The 20062-nt window shown below is 35.7% G+C and overlaps 1 protein-coding gene and 1 long non-coding RNA gene across 2 annotated transcripts in view; one reads left to right on the top strand and one right to left on the bottom strand.

The window, feature by feature from the left end:
• Positions 1–20062, bottom strand: part of dpy (dumpy) — a 256705-nt gene that overhangs the window by 111319 nt on the left and 125324 nt on the right. Inside the window, exons 10-18 of the mRNA XM_065347532.1 lie at positions 18856–18975; positions 18634–18767; positions 18287–18524; positions 18075–18197; positions 17854–17976; positions 16016–16153; positions 15669–15923; positions 15429–15566; positions 10723–11511 (exon numbers count right to left, since the gene is read on the bottom strand). Of these exons, the coding sequence (XP_065203604.1) occupies positions 10723–11511; positions 15429–15566; positions 15669–15923; positions 16016–16153; positions 17854–17976; positions 18075–18197; positions 18287–18524; positions 18634–18767; positions 18856–18975 (2058 nt within the window). The remainder of the gene's footprint in view (positions 1–10722; positions 11512–15428; positions 15567–15668; positions 15924–16015; positions 16154–17853; positions 17977–18074; positions 18198–18286; positions 18525–18633; positions 18768–18855; positions 18976–20062) is intronic.
• LOC135833765 (uncharacterized) overlaps positions 6251–20062 on the top strand; it is a 122900-nt gene continuing 109088 nt past the window's right edge. Inside the window, exon 1 of the long non-coding RNA XR_010556537.1 lies at positions 6251–6406. This is a non-coding gene — a long non-coding RNA (uncharacterized LOC135833765). The remainder of the gene's footprint in view (positions 6407–20062) is intronic.

The following is a 20062-nucleotide window of genomic DNA, read 5'->3' as shown; positions in this document are numbered from 1 at the left end:
TTTTAAAAAGTCCAACTTTGAATTCTCAAACTAAGAAAAAACAATAGGTACTTTGGATTTGTAGAGAATGACTCGTACTCGGTTACATTTCGAAATTTGTCAAATAGTCTCGTTTCTTGCTAAAAATTGTCTTTTTTTAACTGAAATATTGAAAAAATAAAGTCCATTCATATTCAACAAAGAATGCCCAAAAGTATCATTTTTTGGCTAATGATTGTCAAGAAATCCTGTTTATCTTGCTAGAACGTGTCAGTCTTGCTTTTTACCATAATTTTGCCAAAAATTGTCAGAAATTCTCGCTTTTTCAAAAATTGGTAAAAATGATCGTTTTTGTAAAAAATTCGAGAAAGTCTTATTTTTTTTTTCAAAAAATTGTCCGAAAGTCTTGCTTTTTGTCAGAAATTTTACTTTTTTAGTATGTAATCGAAAAATCTCGCTTTTTTTCCTAAAATTTCCAAGAATTACCAAAAAATGCCAATTTTTTTATAAAAAAAAAAAAAAAAAAACTGAAAAAGTTTCACGTTTTGAAAAAAAAAATTGAGAAAAATAATGTAATTTCTTTGCAAGTACATAATTCACAAGTATTGCTGCTTGTCAAATTTTCGCTTTTTGGGAATTTTTCAACTTTTTACCAAAATATGTAGCTATAAAAATTTGTTTTTCAAAAACTACCCAAACCCCCGCTTTTTTGCCTGATACATATTGTCAAAAAGCATCAATTTTTCGCCAAATAGTTCCCAAAAAATCCTGATTTTTGCAAAATTTCCAAATAGTCAAGTCTTGTTTTTTGCCAAAAAATGTACAAAAATTCTCAATTTTTTACAAAATTGCTTGAAATTGCTATTTTTTGCAAGAAAATACATTATTTCGAAAAGTCCAATTTTTTCATAAATTGTCCAATAATTCTAGATTTCTTCCAGAAAATGCAAAGAAAAAGCCCGTTCTCTTGTTAAGTTGTCAAAGTCTCGCTGTATTTTGCCAAAAACTAACAATTACAAGTTCTCACTTCGTTGCAAAAAATTTCTAAAAAGTTTTCCTCTTTCATCAAAAAGTTTCAAAATCGTTCAACTTTTTAAAATTAAAAATAAAAATATTCTGGTTTTTTGTTGTTTTTTTTTGGGGGGGGGGGGGTTCTATTGAAAAAAATGTTTTGCTCAAGTTTTGTCACTTTTTTGATTACTTTTTCGAGCTTTTTTGGTTACTGAAGTACCTTTTTTTTGAAAAAAATTGAGCACGAACCCGGCACCGATTTTGAGACTGCAAAATCCATTTTTGAAATCGATTTGACCCACAGACCTCAAAATATGTCCCAGCAAAGGCAGTATAAAACTGAAAAATTCTCATACGTACTTATAATGCATACAAGATTTTTGTCAAAATGTGGGTTCAAATTTTGAGGTCAAAGAATTCAATTTAAAGACCATTGGACCCCAAACTTCAAAAAGGGCTTTAAAGATGGGGCACAAAGTTGAAAAATTCTAAAATAATGTAACATTGGTATCAAAAGATGAGGTTTTCGAAGGCACTGAATTTATTTTCGAACACAATTTGATCAAAAACCCCGAATTGAATCCAAAAGGAGAGCTATACAAAACTAAAATTTATCAAAAAATACGTACTTGATTCAAATTATTGGTTTTTGAGGACGAAGAATTGATTTTTGATCGCCTGCATTTAACCTCAAACTACAAAATGGGCTTCAAGGGGGAGGTGCAAGATCAGACAATATATCAGTTCAAAATGTTGGCTTTCAAAGACCTAGAATTCTTTTTGATGACCGTTTAACCACAGAACCGAAAATATAAGCTTCGAAGAGGGAGGGGGGGTTAAAAAATTAAAAATTCTCAACAAATTAAAGCATGGAAACAAAAACCTGTTCAAAAAATTCAATCAAGTGGGATCATTTTCAGTTTTTTTGAATTTCGTACCTTCCCTCTCCCCTGTAGTAGCAAATGGCTTTGATGAAATTGAATTCAGCGTCTTTAAAAAACCTGTAATGTGATTTCCATGAAGATTTTTCGACATTTTGCATTCGTAGATCATTTTTCAGGTCACCTGGTGTTCCCTCCATTTTTCAAAAACTGGAAAAAAAAAGATAATTCGAAAAGTCTCATCCCGACAAACTTCTGAATTTTTTAGTTTTGCGAAGAAATACGAATATCACATTTCTGGAGAAGTTCTTATTAGTTGAAATTTTGACTTTGGAATTTTCTTCCCCCCCTCCCCCATCCCTCATCAGGATTATCGACTTTTCGAATTTTTGAATCATATTTTGAGGCGAAAAACGAGGGCCCATCTTTTGAAATTTTTTTAAGTGGGTCTCAAGGTATTGTAAAAAAATTTCACTCAGAATTTCAAGTACCTATTTATTGTATTTTCGGCGTTTTCTCTCATTTTAACTTCCTCCCCCCCCCCCCTTAGCATATCTCCCTTCCTAAAAAAAAAACATCGTATTGAATCGTTTCTACAATCAACGAGTACCATTGATTTTTGTTTTGGTTTGACGTTTTGATAGTTATTGTTTTTCTTTAACAAAGGGAGGGGGGAGGAGGGTGAGGGTGATCCACTCAAAAAGAAATAAGGTTGAGAAATTCAATTTTGAAAATTTAGTGGGCCTGCCAATCATTGGTTGATTGAACTTCGGTCTCAAAACAATAAGAAAATTGAAACCGAATTAGAGAGGGGAGGGAGGAGGTTTAAATTAGGCCAAGTGCATTTTTTAAAAATGAAGACAATGAAATAACATTTTCTAATTTTTCCAAATTGTTATTCTCATTTTTCTGGGGCAGTTCAGTTGCGTTTACTTGCTGTTTTTTATGGTGTGTGTTTGGAGGGGGTGGGGGCGTTCCAATTTTTTATTATTTTGATCTTAATTTTTTAAATAATCATTCCCAAGAAATTTTTTTATCAATTCCTAACATGGCAAGGCTACATTAAGGCCCCTCCCCCCTCAAAGCGGGATTATTTTTGGTACATATAAGGCACAAATGACTAATGAAATTGGATTCAGCGTCTTTGAAAACGGGTAATTCGAAATTATAAAGCATTTTTCGACATTTTGCAGTCACAGGTCATTTTTCAAGTGTTCACTCTATTTTTCAAAAGCGAGCGAAAAAAAGACAATTTTAGAGTTCTCCCGACAAATTTCCAAAATTTTTAATTTTGCAAGGAAATATTACATTTTCTGGAGAAGTTTTTGGTAACTTCGAAAGTTTTTTCTTTTTTCCCATCACTCATCAGGATCATCGACCTTTTAAATTTTTAAATCATATTATTTTGAGGGGGAAAACGAGGTCCCATCTTCGAAATTTTTCCAAGTGTGTCTCAAATATTGTGAAAAAATTTCACTCAGAATCTCAAATAATCTTTTTGACGGTTTCATTCATTTCACCCCCCCTCCCTCTTCCTACTCCTCTCTCAGCCAAGTAACTTTAGTAACCTTTTTTCACCAAAAAAGTACTTAACCAAAAAGTAACCAAAAATTTTCAGTTTTGCAAATGTTTTACCAATATTATGCACGAAAATTGAAAGAAAGCCAACAATTTAGGGAGGGGGGAATATCGATTTTTAAAAAATGAGAACATTAACGTTTTGATATAGTTATAATTTTTTGATGGTGATGGGGGGGAGGGAGGGAGGGTGATCCCTCGAAAAGGAAAAAGTTGAGAAATTCAATTTTGAAAATTTAGTTAGTAGACATGCCAATCAATACAATTTGGTTGATTGAAACTTCAGTTTCAATACAATTTAAAAAATTAAAACCAAACTTGAGAGGGGAGGGGGAGGCTCAAGGCTAAATGCATTTTTAAAGAATAAAGACAATAAAATTTGCTAGTTTTTTTCAAATTGTTATCTTCGTTTTGCTGTGGCAGTTCAATTGCGTTTATTTGCTGTTTTTTGAGGTGGGGGGGAGGGTTCCAATTTTTTTATAGTAAGGCTGCATTAAGGCTCAAATTTCGTATATTTTCTTCCTCCAATCCGCTGCAATTTTGTTATTGGATTCACGCTCAATCCCACATTATAAGGTGACGATTCAGTTGTTCATGAACGAATTCATCATAATACATACATGCATATTTCGGAGGTATTATAAAATTATCCTCAAATTTATACGTTTTCAAGAAACCTTGGAAATGGCATGGTTATATAGCGTCCTTTGACTAAAAATTATGATTTTTTTAATGCGACAGTTAAATAAAGAGATTTACGACGCGACGCCTACTACGTTCGTGCATCGTAATTATCGGTATCAACTTTGTCAAAAAAAAATACAATGTAATTCGTATAGGTACCTATCACTTCTAGTTCGACTTTATATAAATTTCACACGGGGTCTCCTCAGCACGAGTCCAATTATTCGAATCAAGTCGAGTTCTTAATGAAATGAATCTACGTACGAGTACGTTAATTTGCGAAGACGACAATTAAAAGCACGTCTATACGTAAATTTTCCACATTGTCGTCGCATTGCACGGACCTTGATACTCGACGTAAATTTGGTAATTCGAGTGTGAAAAAAAGACCATACCTATACCTATACGTACGTGTGTGTGAGGTAAAAAATGAATACACAATCGAAAATTGTACATCTACATATGCATACGCGTGTACGAGAGATGGAAAATCGTAATACAAATCGTACTATACACGAAGGATTGTTATACTCTCGAGGCTATTACAGCTTATAGCCAAACCTTCCTCCTCCTGCTCCTCTTCCTCTATACTCTGGTCATCTTTCACGTTCAATGTTGCTGCTATTAGACGCGCGCGCGGGTACGAGTAAAAGCAGATGAAAAAAAATCACGATTAAAAAATACTTACGTTATTTCCATTATTTTAATAATTTTTTTCCATTCGTATACCTATCTATTCCCGCCCACACGAAATTACGCGTTAATTGAAGATCGCGGTGAGGCTGTGGCCGCGTGAAGCTGAAGCCACGCGGACAATACACAATGGTTTGAAAAATTTCACCAGAAAACTCATCTAATTTACTCTCCCATCTCACAAAGTGCGCAGAGATATTCGTGGCACGTTTTTATTTTCTCATAAAACGCGTGTGTATTTTTTTTCTCTGTTTTTTTTTCTTTTTTTACGTGGCCAAGTACCAGTAATAATAAGCGCATTTATTTGTTAAAGTATTTAACACGCCGCCAATGTAAGTACCAAGTATGCGTATATGGTACGGTTTTATGTAACGGGGCATACAAAACAACAAAATTACCTCTCGAGTATGGTGCTTTACTTCTCTACCTACCTATCTCTCTGCAACCTGCCTACCTAACAGAGTATTGGAATTCACATATGTGCTGTTGTGTGTGGTTACATAAGACGTTTTGTTTTTCAGTAAATTTCGATAATTAGGAAATTAGCATCAGTTTCTATGAAGAAGAGGGGGAGAGGGGGGGGCGACTGACGAGACGCTGCGAGGTGATTAATTTGAGAGCAATTTTTGACGCCGAATGACACGGTACCCTTCATCTTTGCTAAAGAATGCGCCTCAGCTCGACTCCTCGTCGTATACTAAATATCCATAACTGATTTGATAATCACGCAGCGGTGTTGTTTGATTGATACGTTAAACCTTGCCATTTAGTACCTACGTAAATACTGAATAAGTATACAACACGAAGGTAAATGCAGGAGGAGGAAGAAGGTGCTGAAATTTTGGCGTGTATTGTTTTACGTACGTATTTTACACCGTGTATAGCGAGGTTTTTTGCATCAATTTGGACAGAATGTGTTCATTAAGCACATCCTGTATACGTTTATTTCCTTTTAGAAGACGCGCGACTGCGACTGCGACTACCGCGTGCCCTAAATGTATAGTAATGGTAATTGTGTCTGGACGCGATCATCCTATACCTAGTATACTCGTCCAAGGACGTTGGTAGAAAGTAAGAGTAGGTCGTTTAGATAGGCGAATTTATAGAAAAATTTGGCGCTCGAACGCCTCCACGAAATTACCTACGTATACTTACTGATCGACGAGTCTCTTAATTAAACTCTTTAATCGATTCGTATATTTCGTACGAGTGTTTTATTTTTAGGTAGGTATAGGTATGTTTGCGCAGAATGAGATAAATTAACTGGAAAGATCCTTATACGTGGTGGTTTTTGTACTGGCGTCTTTTTGTATAAATATATATATTTTTTAACGTAATAACGGGTTGTAATTCTTTGTAATAATTGTGTCGAATGAAAGTAAGATTTTAACATTCGTTTATGGTCTTGTTTTGATTACAGGTTCGAGCGCAGTAATAATGACAAGTGAGGTATGTTGCAAAAATGATGCGTTATGACTGGCTGGTGGGAGCTGCGACTGTGATGAGCGCGATGATGGGATGCGATTTGTGGATATTGGGTCGAGAATGAAGCAGAAAAGTACAGAAGCTGAGTTGTTTAGGTAATTTTTAACATTTTGATTGGTTTGGTTGCGGTGTTTTATTACTGCTGGGTGACTTTTTGAAAGGTGGACCTAAATGACTGGATTTTGATACTCAAGTAGCTATCCTACTACTTGCAGATGAGCTAATAGTATTAGCAGATTATGATGAAGATGACTCACAGAGAGCCATGAGCTGTTGACAGAAGTCAGCTGAAAAATTTGAGATGAATATCTTTGATCATGAAAACCAGAAGGATGGTTTTTTAAGGACAAAAATCCAGTAGCTGATGGAATGATCATAAAACATTCTTATTGGAAGAATTAATTTTTGAGAGAGATTTTCTGGCTTGAATTACATCATCAAAATTCTAATCATTTCAAAAAAAAAAAGAAAATTTGGGGGCTTGAACGAAGAAAAACTTGCATGGATCTCCCGATTTATTTCATTTTGTGAACCCCTGTCTAGATCTTTTATCAAATCTGAGGACATTACCATTGCTCTGAGGAAATTTCAATTCACAGAAGAAGTATCCCAAACAGCTGAAAATTTTTTGAAATACTGAAGTAAATTTTTCTATTTTTGGAGAACTTTTTAAAAATCAAATTTGAGCCAAAAATTGAAAAAATTCAAAATTTTACACCTCTATTTCCAAGATGTTGAGTGTTTTCAAGGTTCCACTTTCCAATCTTATTTTGAAAATGTCAAATTTTTTAAAATGCTCGGGGGGGGGGGGTTCAAAATTTTTACCAGTTGTTTTATTTCAATTCTAGAAGATGGAAATTCAAATTTTTAAAAACTGAAAAAATGAATGGAAAATTCTAAAGCTGATTGAAAATTGGAAAACCAAAGCAATTTTTTCAAATTGAGGTTTCAATTTTGAGGAGGAAATGATGTGAGGGAAGGGGTCAAAACTCTTCCTGATTTTGTTTTCTTTCAATCAGTACCGATAACTTAAGATGAAAATTTTTTTCGAAAGTAAAAATTCTGATGACTAAAAATATCTAAACTTTTGAGGTGTGGCGGGGCTTCTGACAGTCCTACTGCGTATCCTGATTTTCCTGTCGCGTGTCTGCTAATTCAGCTTTTGTCTTTATTTTCGTCAAATTCCCGCCCCCCACAAAGTCTTGCTTTTTTGCCGAAACATCCAATAATTATTTTTGATTTTTGCGTCAATTACTTAAAAAATTCTCTTTTCTCAAAATTGCTTTGAAAAAAGTCTCGTTTTTTGGCAAAAATGTCAAAGAATCCTGTTTGTTTTTTTGCTGTAGTTGTCAAAAAGGTAGATTTTTTTGATCAAAATTTGTCAGAAATCTTTACTTTTGTTAAAATTGTTTCAAAGTTTCGTTCTTTGATCAAATTGTCACTAAAATCCTGATCAATTCTAAAATTGAAATCAATCACATTTTTGGCCAAAATTGTCAGAAAATTTCACTTTTTGCCAAAATTATAAACTTGAGTCCTCATTTTTGCAAAAATTTCTAAAAATTTTTTTTTATTTTTGCCTCAGTTTGTTGTTCTGAAGTTTCATTTTCTGATCAAATTGTCAGAAAAGTCTTCATCAATTCTAAAATTGAGATCAACCACGTTTTTGGCCAAAATTGTCAAATAGTTCTAATTTTTGTCAAAATTACCTTAAAAATTTATGGTTTTGCCAAAATCATCAGAAATTTTCATTTTTTACCAAAATTATCAACTCAAGTCCTCATTTTTGCAAAAATCTCTAAAAAATTTCGGTTTTTTTTTTGCAAGAACATCCAAAAAGTATTGATTCTTGGGTTAGCTGTCTAAGAAATTCTATTTTTTCACCAAAATTCTCTAATAAAAATTCTGTTTTTTGACAAAAAAAAAAAAAAAATGCTACAAAAGTCCTGTTTTTTGTCAAAGTTGTCAAAAAAGTAGATTTTTTTAATCAAAATTGTCAGAAATCCTTACTTTTGCTAAAATTGTTTTAAAGTTTCATTTTCTGATCAAATTGTCAAAAAAGTCTTGATCAATTTAAAATTGAGATCAACCACATTTTTGGCCAAAATTGTCAGAAACTTAGTTTTTTGGCAAAATTATAAACTTGAGTCCTCATTTTTGCTAAAATTTCTAAAAAATGCTTGCTCTCAATAATTTTTTATTTTTGCCTCAATTTCTTGAATAGTCCGTTTTTCTCAAAATTCCTTTGAAAAAGTCTCGTTTTTTGGCAAAAATGTCAAATAATCCAGTTGTTTTGCTAAAATTGTCAAAAAGGTACTTAGATAAAATGCAGCAAAAGTCCTGTTTTTGTCAAAATTGTCAGAGTCCTATTTTTTGCTAAAATTTTCAAAAAATTTCTAGAAAAAATTCAGTTTTTTGCCAATAAACTGCATCTAAAGCGCTGATTTTTTCCTTCAATGTCTGGATAGTCTTATTTTTTTCAAAATTGCCAACCATAAAAGTGTTGTTTTGTTTATTTTGTCCTGCTTCAGCATGTTTCCTCATTTGTTAGACAGTTAGACACCTTGAATGAGAAGGGGGGGGGCTACAATTTTTTCCGATTGTTTTTTTTCTCCTACATCAGCAAATAAACGAAATCAAAATTCCGCTGAACTAGGAAAATGAATAGAAAATTTCGAAGCTACATAGATTCAAAAATAGAAAATCAAGATTATTTTTCCAGATATTTTAATTTTGAAAAATCAGGCAGGGGCAAAAAAATTGTCTTAATTTCTTCCTCATCTTTTCAAATCTTCTTACTAGAGAACATTTTTTCTATAGGTAGTAAAAATTCTGAAGGTGTGAATAAAATAATACACTGAAGTATAAAATTTTCATGATTAAAAAATGGGAAAAATTGCGAAGTGTCAAACAAACAGGACCACACGAAAAAGGAGGTAAAAAATAATACGTTTAGAAAGATCATTATTTCAAAAATTTCAACTTTTGAGGAGTGTGTGAGGGAGTCAAAAGTTTTTAGATGTAGGGAAAGAGGTCAAGATTTTGAGGAGGAGGTGTGGGGGAAGGTTAAAATTAGTTTGGATACAGCACTTTGGGGAATAATGTTTCAATTTTTCAAGAAGAAGCGAATAAATAGCAGAATATAAGAAAAGATAATTATGACAAAAATTGGCTAGCAGGATTGTTGGACACCCTGTAGTCCAATTTCTACTCAAATCTTCAGTTCTTAAAAAAATATCACCTCAAATTTTCCAATTTTTAAAATGATTTCAATTTTTGTGTCAGTTTTAGGGGGAAAAATATAAAAAAACTGCATATTTGAGTAGAATTTACTTTTGGGGGGGGGGGGGGGAATGGAAATATTTGACACATCACGTTGCAGTTTACATTCTCTTGAAATTTGGCTAAAATCTGAAGGATTATGGGATTGCTTGCGATTAAAATTCAGTTATCCAACTTGAGGAGGGGGGGGGGTAGGATGAAGACTTGCTAAAAATGTTATAGCTTGAAAATATGATGTGTGTTTTGGGCCATTAATATTTTTTCTTGAGGAATCTCGTGATGTGAGAACCGAGTTAAGTAATATTACAATCTTCGTACCCGTCCAGTCGTTGATTTGAAAAAGAAAATCAATCATTAACCTACGAGAGTATTGCGTATCTCTATACCTATTTCATATGAGAGATGATCAATTTCACGAATTGACCGTTATAATATAATACATATTATGAAGAATTTGAGAAAGAAACCTGAAAACTGATACATTTTCTGAAGAACACGAACTCGAACTGGTTTATAGTAGATTTCGCGAACTTTGCCATCTCTCGTGATCCACGAGGTCGAACTGGTTGCGTTACGTTACGTTATTGCGAACTATCTCTCATCGTCATTCACTATACATACACCTTGTGTTTCTCACTCCTTTAAACGCGATATAGGCAAAATATTCGCCTCGTGTGCGAATTGTCAACGGAATGTGGTAAATTTGAGGCTGAAAAATGGCATTTTGCGTGGAGTCGAGCATTTTATAAGCCTGCTTTGATCTTCAAACGCGTGTATAACTGTATAATGTAGATATATGTAAAAGAAAAGAATAAGACTATAACGTAGAATATTGGAAGAAAATATGTACCCATTAATACCTATCAACTAATATACTACGGTGCTACTTGAATGTAAAAATGCTAAATTAAGTGATCTGTGTGTATAGCCAGGTAGATATTCTTAATAAGGAAATCTCATTTACAAAAGCTGGACCCGTGTAAAGGTCGAATGGTAGCGTTCGCGCCCGAAATGCGATTCGTGTAGAGAGAGAGGTATACAAAATGGAAGAAACCTCCCTTTCTGAGAGAGAGATAGGGAGAAATATCGGATTATTTGATAATGTAGGTATTGTGGTTGATGTTCTTACTTCGTACGCAGCCTTGATTAGCCAGATATCTTGAGCCTTCGTCGCAATATTTACAAACAGGCACGTGATCTTGGACAAAACAATACGTATCCCTCGGGCATGTAATATTAACGCAAGGATCGATGCATTCGTAATTACGACATATCTGATGCGATTCGCATCCAGCATCTCGCAGACATACAGACGCCGACGGATTGCAATCGTCCATGCAAAGGCATACAGGCTTATGGTTGATCACAGCGCAGGTCTTGTTGCCTTCGCAAGGCGATCCGCCATTAACATTGCACGGATTATGGCATTTGCCTTTGGAGCAGATTAAACTTTTGGCACATTCTTCATCCGTCAGACACTCCATTTGTTCGGGAGCGCAAGTCAACTCGCCCGATTCGGCCAAATAGAACCCGTATCGACAGATACAAGACGGTTTGTGAGCTCTGGTTTCGCATTTTTTCAACGGCTGTAACTGGCACGATGCGAAAGCCGGGGTCAGACAAGGATCGATGCATTCGCGCTCGACGCACGCCTCGTTCGCGGCGCAGTTCTTGTTCTCGGTGCAGATGACGCGGCCGGCGGGCTGAAGAGCCGTCGGGTCGCAGTTCAGAAGACGTCTGCATTCGGTGGACGGATCGCCGCTGTAGCATTGCGGACAAGAGCAATGCTTTCTGTGGAGTACAGTTTGACACAAGGCGTTAACACCGCATGCCCCAGGTAAAGTACAACCGTTTATACAATGCCCGTTTATACATAGTTTGTCATTCGAACAGTCCGCGTCCTCCGAGCATTCCCAGTCTGCGTCCATAAGAGAGTAGACAGGCGCACGCAAATGTACATAAAAAACAACGTGTTATGCAGAGATCTGAGACACCGCTTCATTCTTACTTACGTAATGTAGTAAGACGAGAGACGTATGTACTATGTACGTACTACATAAAGTGTATGATATGCAATTGCATGTTTGTACTTGGAGTACCAGAAATGCAAAACCGTAGGCGAAAATAACCCGCAGGCAAGACCACGCCACCGCTGTTTACATTCGGTAGGCATCTTTTCTTTTTTAGTTTTTTAGCCCGGAATATGACAGTAGGAATAATTGCTCCCTCCTCCCCCACCTCCTTGATCCTCTGGGACAACTTTTTTCTCGAAGGGCACACCCTAGGGAACATTTTAAAGCCAATTTTCAGAAAAAATTTGTCTTATACCAACAAAATGTTGGCTATTTTGATTAACAAGTCAGCAAAAATCGCTGATTTTGTATTCCAACATCGGACTCGTGCGAAATTTTTTGAACCGGACACAGCTAGATCGAAAAAGCAGGCAAAATTCTATCACCAGCCAAAATTTCAATCGTCAAAGTGCATTTTTGAATTTTTGGTGAATTTTTAAATTTCAAATTTAGGTCAAAAATGAGGGGAAAAAATCAACATTTTGCCAAATTGACCTAGAATGCTGACATTTTGGATATACCCTATTTTTAAGCTGCCAAATCGATTGGAAACGGTTTTTAACTGGTTTGAGATGTTCTGGAGCCTCCAGCAGAATTTTGATACTTGAAATTTCCGTAAAATTTTATTAAATGAAATTTAAACATGTTATTAAGTCGACTGCTGGAGGGTTCAAGTAATTTTGGAGGCTCCAGTGACTTTTTGAAAATTCCTGGAGCCTCCAGTAGATTTTTGAAACTTGAAATTTTCACAAAATTTCATCAAATGGAGAACCCATTGAAAATTACTGGAATTGGATTTCAAGTCGTTTTCGTTCTTTCAGGGACCTTTTTGGAAATTACTGGAGCCTCCAGTAAATTTTTGAAACTTGAAAATGCAGTTTCAAATCCGAAAGTGACGCTGCCCTCCAATTTGAACACGTTATTAAGTCGGCTTCTGGTGGGTTTTAGTAATTTTGGAGGCTCCAGTGACTTTTTGAAAATTCCTGGAGCCTCCAGTAGATTTTTGAAACTTGAAATTTTCACAAAATTTCATCAAATGGGGTATTGAAAATTACTGATAGCGGATTTCTAGTCGTTTTCGTTCTTTCAGCGACTTTTTGGAAATTACTGGAGCCTCCAGTAAATTTTTGAAACTTGATATTTCTACAAAATTTCTTCAAATGGAGTAGAAAAGCATTTGATAAAATTTTATGAAAATTTAAAGTTTTGAAAATCTGCTGGAGGCTCCAGGAATTTGCAAAAAGTCACTGGAGGCTCCAAAATGATTGGAACCCTTCTGCAATCGACTTGATAGCGTGTTGAAATTGGAGAGCTGAGTAAATTAATTCTGTTTGGTGAAATTTTATGGGAATTTCGCGCATTAAAAAATTGCTGGAGGCTCCAGTAATTTCCAAAAAGTCGCTGGAGGCTCCAAATCGACTCGAAATCTACCTACAGTCGACTTCTTAGATTATTGAAATTAATTTTCAGAATGAATTTTGGATTTCCAACGGTTTCAAAAATCTGCTGGAGGCTCCAGAACTACTGAAAACGAGTTGAAACCGTTTCCAATCGATTTGGCAGGTCGAAATAGGAGATATCGCTAATTTCAGTTTTCTAGGTGAATTTGGTAAAATTTTGATTTTTTCTCATCATTTGTCTACCTGAAGATTTCCAAAAATTCACCAAAAATCAAAAAGTGCACTTCAGCACTTGAAATTTTGGTTGGTGATAAATTTTTGCATGCTCTTTCAATATAGTTTTGTTCAGTTCAAAAAGTTTCGGGCAAGCCCTCTGTTGGAAACCAAAAACCAAAGTCTGCGATTTCGACTGACCTGTTAATCAAAATGGTCACCATTTTATTAGTAAGGCCATCTTTGTTTGGCAAGTTTGCATTAAAATTTTCCTAAAGATGTCCTCCTTAAGAAAAAAGTTGTCCCAGGAGATTGATGGGGGAGGGGAGAGTGCAATTATTCCTATTGTCATATGCCGGACTATTTTGGCATGGTATAATTTTTGAATTTTTTTGGTTCGATTTTCGTTCTGCCAGAAGAAGAGAATTTGCGCAAAGCCTCCCAACTGTGAAAGGAAGCCTGTCGCGTAATCGTTTACATTATGTATGTACATGTGTGGTATATGTTTTTACATGCTATGTACATATTTAAGTACAGATTTTTTGGAAGAATTTTTTACATGTGTGGTAACTCGTATTGCATTGATACGTTTTTATCATTGTATGGTATGCTGTACCTTCGTGTACTCGTATTTTGATTATTTAATGTACAACATTTGATATGTATGATTACAAAAGGGTGCTAAGAGTTTAAAAAAAATTTAACCAGTCTTGGGTGGAATTACCTGCTGACGACGGATTCCTCTCAGTCACTCAGTCGTCGATTTTGCTCGCTGTTTTAGTTTTCCGATGCTTGAGGTAATGAGGACCCCCAGATGACTCCAAAAAAAATTTTAGGCGAATAGAAAATTGAGGATTTTTGGGGGTTTTGAATTTTTCAAAGTTGGCTAAAAATTGGAAAGATTGGCATCCTTGATTTTTTTTTAATTTTAAAATTATATCTTCGTAATTTGATAAGCTTTTGAAAATTGAACCTCAAACTTTGGAAATTTTTAGCAAATATTTTCGAAACTGCTTTCAATCACATTTAAATTGCCTCAAACGAATTTGCTCCATGTTGCAGCAGCCCTCGAGCAATTGAACTCCAAAGTTGGTCATCACGACGAGAAACCTCAAATGTTGAAAAAAAAACGAACTCGCTTTCACGTGCTCAAAGGAGATGGGGGAGGTCAATAATGGTGATTTTCCATATTTCCTAAAATTTTGAATTTTTAAATTTCTTATCCTTACTTTGTAGAATTTTGAAAAAAAATCATCGCTGAATTCTCACTTTGCAACTCGCAACTCTAAATTAAAAATTTTCCAACTTCTCAGGACTTCTCGTTTAGCAAATGGAAAACTTCCAAAAATTCTCTAAAAATTTGTACTTATTTAAATACGAGGACTGGAAATGGATTTTTTCAGAGTATTAATCGGATGTTTCATTTCCCCATCAATTTATGTACCTAAGTAATTTTTGTTGAATTTAGGAAAATTGAAAACTCCTTAGGGCCCTCAATTTTCTGTTTATACCACTCAAATTTTTCTGAGAGTTGCCCTCTGGGTTCCCATGCCTACTATGGTAAAAAAAAATGAGAGAAATCGAAGACTGAGCGATCGAAAAGTTTCTTGTGAAGTTTGGTCAGCGAGCTGAATTTTAGTATATATTAAATCCATATTTAATCGGCTTCCCCTCCCCTTCATCTCTCCCTAAATACCAAATGGATTGAGCATTCAAAAAAAATTCTTAAAAATCGTAAAAAGCCGGTTCACGAAATGCATTGGTAGGTACTCAATTTTCCTCTTCAAAATACTCGAATTTTTTTTTGCAAAAGGAGGGGAACAGAATGCAGATTTGAAACAAATAATTAACCCATAAGATCGAGATGAAAATATAGGTATAAATTCTCACAACGCATGAATAATCTTCTACAACCTCGAAAAAGACTATGATTTCCAAAAAAGCCAATCACGCCGGTCCTTTCACAGCTTTTTCGGGCTTTCCGCAAAATAAATAGCAAGCTTTGCTCTCTGAGATTTAATATACGAGGGGAAAAAAACCCTGCTAAGGATGCTCTGAGCAGAGATACATTCATAATGTATTTATGCCTATGCAGAACCTAACGTGCAAATTGATACTACATAAGGCTTAAAAAGCTGACAGCCACTTACCTCGTATACATTCTTTGAAAGCATTTCCGCTGGTTCCGGGAGGGCAACTGCAAACGTAAGATCGTTCTCCTTTGGTACATAGGGCTCCTTTGCCACATCCCGAGGTACGACAATCGGGTGGTAATTTACTCGGTTGACCTGTGTATTGAAACGTATAATTTAGAAATTTTTCATCGTTCGACACTCAATTGCGTACAATTTTGAAGAGATGTTGGTACATAAGTTGAACGAAATACTCACAGTGTACATTAGGATCACCGACGGGGAATTCTGGAGGGCAGTAGCATTGCGTTTTATTGCCATGTTGCAATCTGCACAAGGCGTTCGAGCCACAAATGGTGTTTTTACAATAATCAGTTCGAAAAGCTTCGCAGACACAGCCTTTCTCAGGATCTCCGGTACAGCCTGGTAAGCAGGTGCAGTTGTGACCACCTTCGAAATCGGTGCAGCGAGTATTTTGGCCGCAAGGATTAGTCGAGCATGGAGTTCCTATTTCTGAAAAATTACACATAGGTGAGCACTGAGCAGAAGTGTCTGAATGGCAATAAGTACATAATTATTATTGGACTCTGGTTTCTTATTCTTACCTACGCAACCAGCTTCGACCTGGGTAGGAATGTATGCCCAACCTTCTTCGCAATGGCACCAAGCTGCTATTTCCTGGTTTTCTAACTTTCCTGGCTTGCAGAATCCGTGTGGTCCACATTCGATTCCGTTGCAGAGATCTGTAAAAATGATGATAACAAATTCTAGTTAATTATGAAGATCGATTGGCATAAATGCTGGTTGAGGTTTATAGTCCGGGGTATGACTATAGGAATAATTGCACCCCCCCCCCTCCACTCCAACACCGATCCTCTGAGATATTTTTTTTTCAAATGGGACATCCTGAGGGACATTTTAAAGCCAAGCTGTCAAAAAAATTGGCATTATTAACAAAAAGGCAGCCACTTTGATTGAAAGGTCAGTCGAAATCAAAAATTTTGTCTTTAAACATAGGACTCACACGAAAATTTTGGAACTGGGCAAAGCTAGATCGAAAGAGCGTGCAAAAATTTATCACCAGCCAAAATTTCAATCGTCAAAGTGCATTTTTGGATTTTTGGCGAATTTTTAAAATTCAAATTCAGGCCAAAAATGAGGGAAAAAATTAAAATTTTACCAAATTGACATAGAAAATTAAAATTTGAGATATACCCTATTTTTGAGCTGCCAAATCGATTGGAAATGGGTTCGAACCGTTTTTAGTGGATCTGGAGCCTCCAGCAGATTTTTGATATTTGAAATTTCCACAGAATTTCATTAAATGAAGTTTGAAATCCGAAGGTGACGCTGCACTCCAATTTAAACATCATTTTATCAAGTGGACTGCTAGTGGGTTCAAGTGATTTTGGAGGCTCCCGTGTCCTTTTTGAAAATTCCTGGAGCCTCCAGTAGATTTTTGAGACTTGAAATTTTCACAAAATTTCATCAAATGGAGGGGGGAAGCATTTGATAAAATTTTATGAAAATTTAAAATGTCGAAAATCTGCTGGAGGCTTCAGGAATTTTCAAAAAGTCGCTGGAGGCTCCAAAATGGCTTAAATCCTTCTGCAGTCGATTTGATAGCGTGTTTTACAGAATAAATTTCGATTTTTCAACTAGATTTGGTGAAATCGGGAATTTCAAGTTTCAAAAATCTGCTGGAGGCTCCAGGACTGCTGAAAACTGTTTGAAACCGTTTTCAATCGATTTGGTGAGTTGCTTTTCAATTCCAGCATTCTAGGCCAGTTTGGAAAAATTTTAACTTTTTTCTCATTGTTGACCTAAATTTTAATCATTGAAAAACACCAAAAATCGGAAAATGCACTTTGGCCCTTGAAATTTTAAAGTGCATTTTTCGATTTCTGGTGAATTTTTGAAATTCAAATTCAGGCCAAAAATGAGGGGAAAAAATCTAAATTTTACCACATTTAACATAGAAAACTGAAATTTGGGATATACCCTATTTTTGAGCTACTAAATCGATTGGAAACGGATTTGAACCATTTTGAGCACTTCTGGAGCCTCCTAAAGATTTTAAAAATTTGAAATTTTCATAAAATTTTATCAAATGGAGTTGGAAATCCGAAATTCACGCTGCTTTCCAATGTGAACACGTTGTCAAGTCGACTGCTGGCGGGTTCAAATCATTTTGGAGCCTCCAGCGACTTTTTGGAAATTACTGGAGCCTCCAGATAACATTAAATGGAGCAATAAATCCAAAATTCGCTGTGTAAACCAATTTCAGTGAGATATGAAAACGACTCCAGGTGAATTTTAAGTCATTTTGGAGCCTCCAGTGACTTTATTTTAAAGAAAAAGTTATCCCATGGGATAGGGGGGGTGCAATTATTCTCATTCTGATATGCTGGACTTTTATAGTTGAAAGTGAACTTGCACTCACCAATGCATTCTTTTTGCGCGTCCCCCATAAAACCTGGTTTACATTCGCAGCTGTAACTGCCTGGAGTATTGAGGCAGACAGCGTTTAACCCACAACGATCAGCTGTATCACATTCGTTGATATCTGTAAAAAGCAAGACGAGATTACATATTGGACCTGATTTGAACAAATACATCGAAAAATGAAACTGTAGAGTTTGGACTTTGGATCAGTCAACTTACCTACGCATCCGGCTGAGACGTTGCCAGGTGAAAAAGTCCAGCCATCTTCGCAGATACAATAGGCACCTTGAACATCAACTTTGCAGTACGCGTGTGGACTACATTTAACATCGTCGCAAGGAGCTGGAAAAATTTAAGCGATCGAAGAATGAATAAAAGCGAACTAGAAATGGCAGATCAATACGGAAGATATGTACTCGTATTATATGTACCTTTGCATTGCATTCTTGGTGGCGCCCCAACAAATCCAGGCTGACATCCGCAATGAAAACTGCCCGGAGTATTGGTGCAAGTAGAGTATGTGCCGCAAGGCTCGATCTCGCATTCGTCGATATCGACGCAAATCGATTTATCAGCTTTGAATCCAGTTCTACAGAAGCACTGACCTTCGATACATTCAGCGTTCATCGTGCAATCGGCGTTTGCTTTACAAAGAGTCGAGACGTCGACCTGTCAAACGAATCAAAGATTATCGCCGCCGTGTTAATTGGAGTTCGTTTATTTATATTACAAATAATTAGAGCTTTAGATAATGCGAATGGTTTGATTACGCTCGTACCTGTTCGCAAGCAACTTTTGGATCTGGTTTACCACTGAATCCTTGCGGACATAAGCACGTGAATCCTGGATCAGTATTTTCGCAAACTGCGTTCAATCCGCATGGTTTGTCCAGCACCGCACATTCGTCGATATCTAAACAGTTCGATAATAATTAATGAATTAGATGAAGTGGTGAGGATGAGAACTGAAGAGTGATAACGATGCTGATTGCTGTGCCTACCTTCACATCCTTTGAAAGGGTCTCCGGTATAATCTTCTTTGCAAGTACAACTAAAACTGCCCGGGGTATCGGCGCAAATAGCATTTTTGCCGCAAGGATTATTCGCACACTCGTTCACATCTGCAAAATGAATCTCAATTAATGCAATTGTTCGATAATTGGGTACCATTTTGAATAGATTTTTGATATAGGTAAAGATAAAGAAGTCGTGCTTTTGTTCATTGAAAAAAAAAATGAATTGCAGAAGAAATAATTCCACTTGAAAGCCGCGATAAAAGTAAAGAAATGAGAAGGAAAAAGTTCATAGATGAAGTATCTTGTGAGCACTGGAACCCAGAAAGGCCCTTTTTGAGTTGCATTGCTCATTTTTTTATTCAAATGCAGCGCGTTTATTTAGCCCGTTTTGAACCTAGGCCATTGCATTCAAAATCCAAGATCAATTTTGGGATTCTGCTGATATGACGGTTAAAAATTTGCAAATCTTTCATGATCGCGGTGCGGGGGGGGGGGAGTCGTGCTTTGAAAATATTTTCTTCAAAAATGTTTCGCAATTCAAACATCTCAAAACATCGAAAAATATAACTTCTCAATTTTTGGTCATTATTGCCAATATCAAAAACCGAAAAAAAAATTGATAAGTTTTTGACTATTTTTTTAATTTTTATTTTTTTTCAAAAAAGCTAAGTAGGGGCTAAAGTGAAAAATATCACGATTTTTTTTTCAAAAATGCTCCCTCTCTAAAAATCTATATCTGTTCTCATTTTCATCTTATTTTTATTCACTTTCAGATTAGAAGATGAATTAATCGAGAATTTATTAGGGTGAATCGAAAAAAAAAAACAAAACATGTTTATCCCTGATTTTGACGAAAATTGGTGGGTAGTGGGGAAGTTAACTTTGAATGGGGGACTACACAAAAAATTATGAGCCCCCTAGTAATTCAGATGGCTGAGCCAGAGATTCTCGAAGGGAGGTAATTTTCAAAAAAATCATGTTTCTTGCACTTTTGAGTTTTGGGGGGTACTACAAACCTGTGCAATCCCTCGGTCACCTCCCTCAAAAGTAGCAATTTTAGTTTCCCTACCTCCCCGAACCATTAAATTCAAAATTCAGTACCACTTTTAGCCCTCTACCAGCCACTTGAAGATTGATAGATCGCGGAAATTATAATTTTTTTATCAACATGACAGAATTTTTCCACTACTAA

Source organism: Planococcus citri, chromosome 2, assembly GCF_950023065.1.
Source record: "Planococcus citri chromosome 2, ihPlaCitr1.1, whole genome shotgun sequence".
Classification (NCBI taxonomy): domain Eukaryota; kingdom Metazoa; phylum Arthropoda; class Insecta; order Hemiptera; family Pseudococcidae; genus Planococcus; species Planococcus citri.
This window is presented reverse-complemented; position numbering and strand designations above follow the sequence as displayed.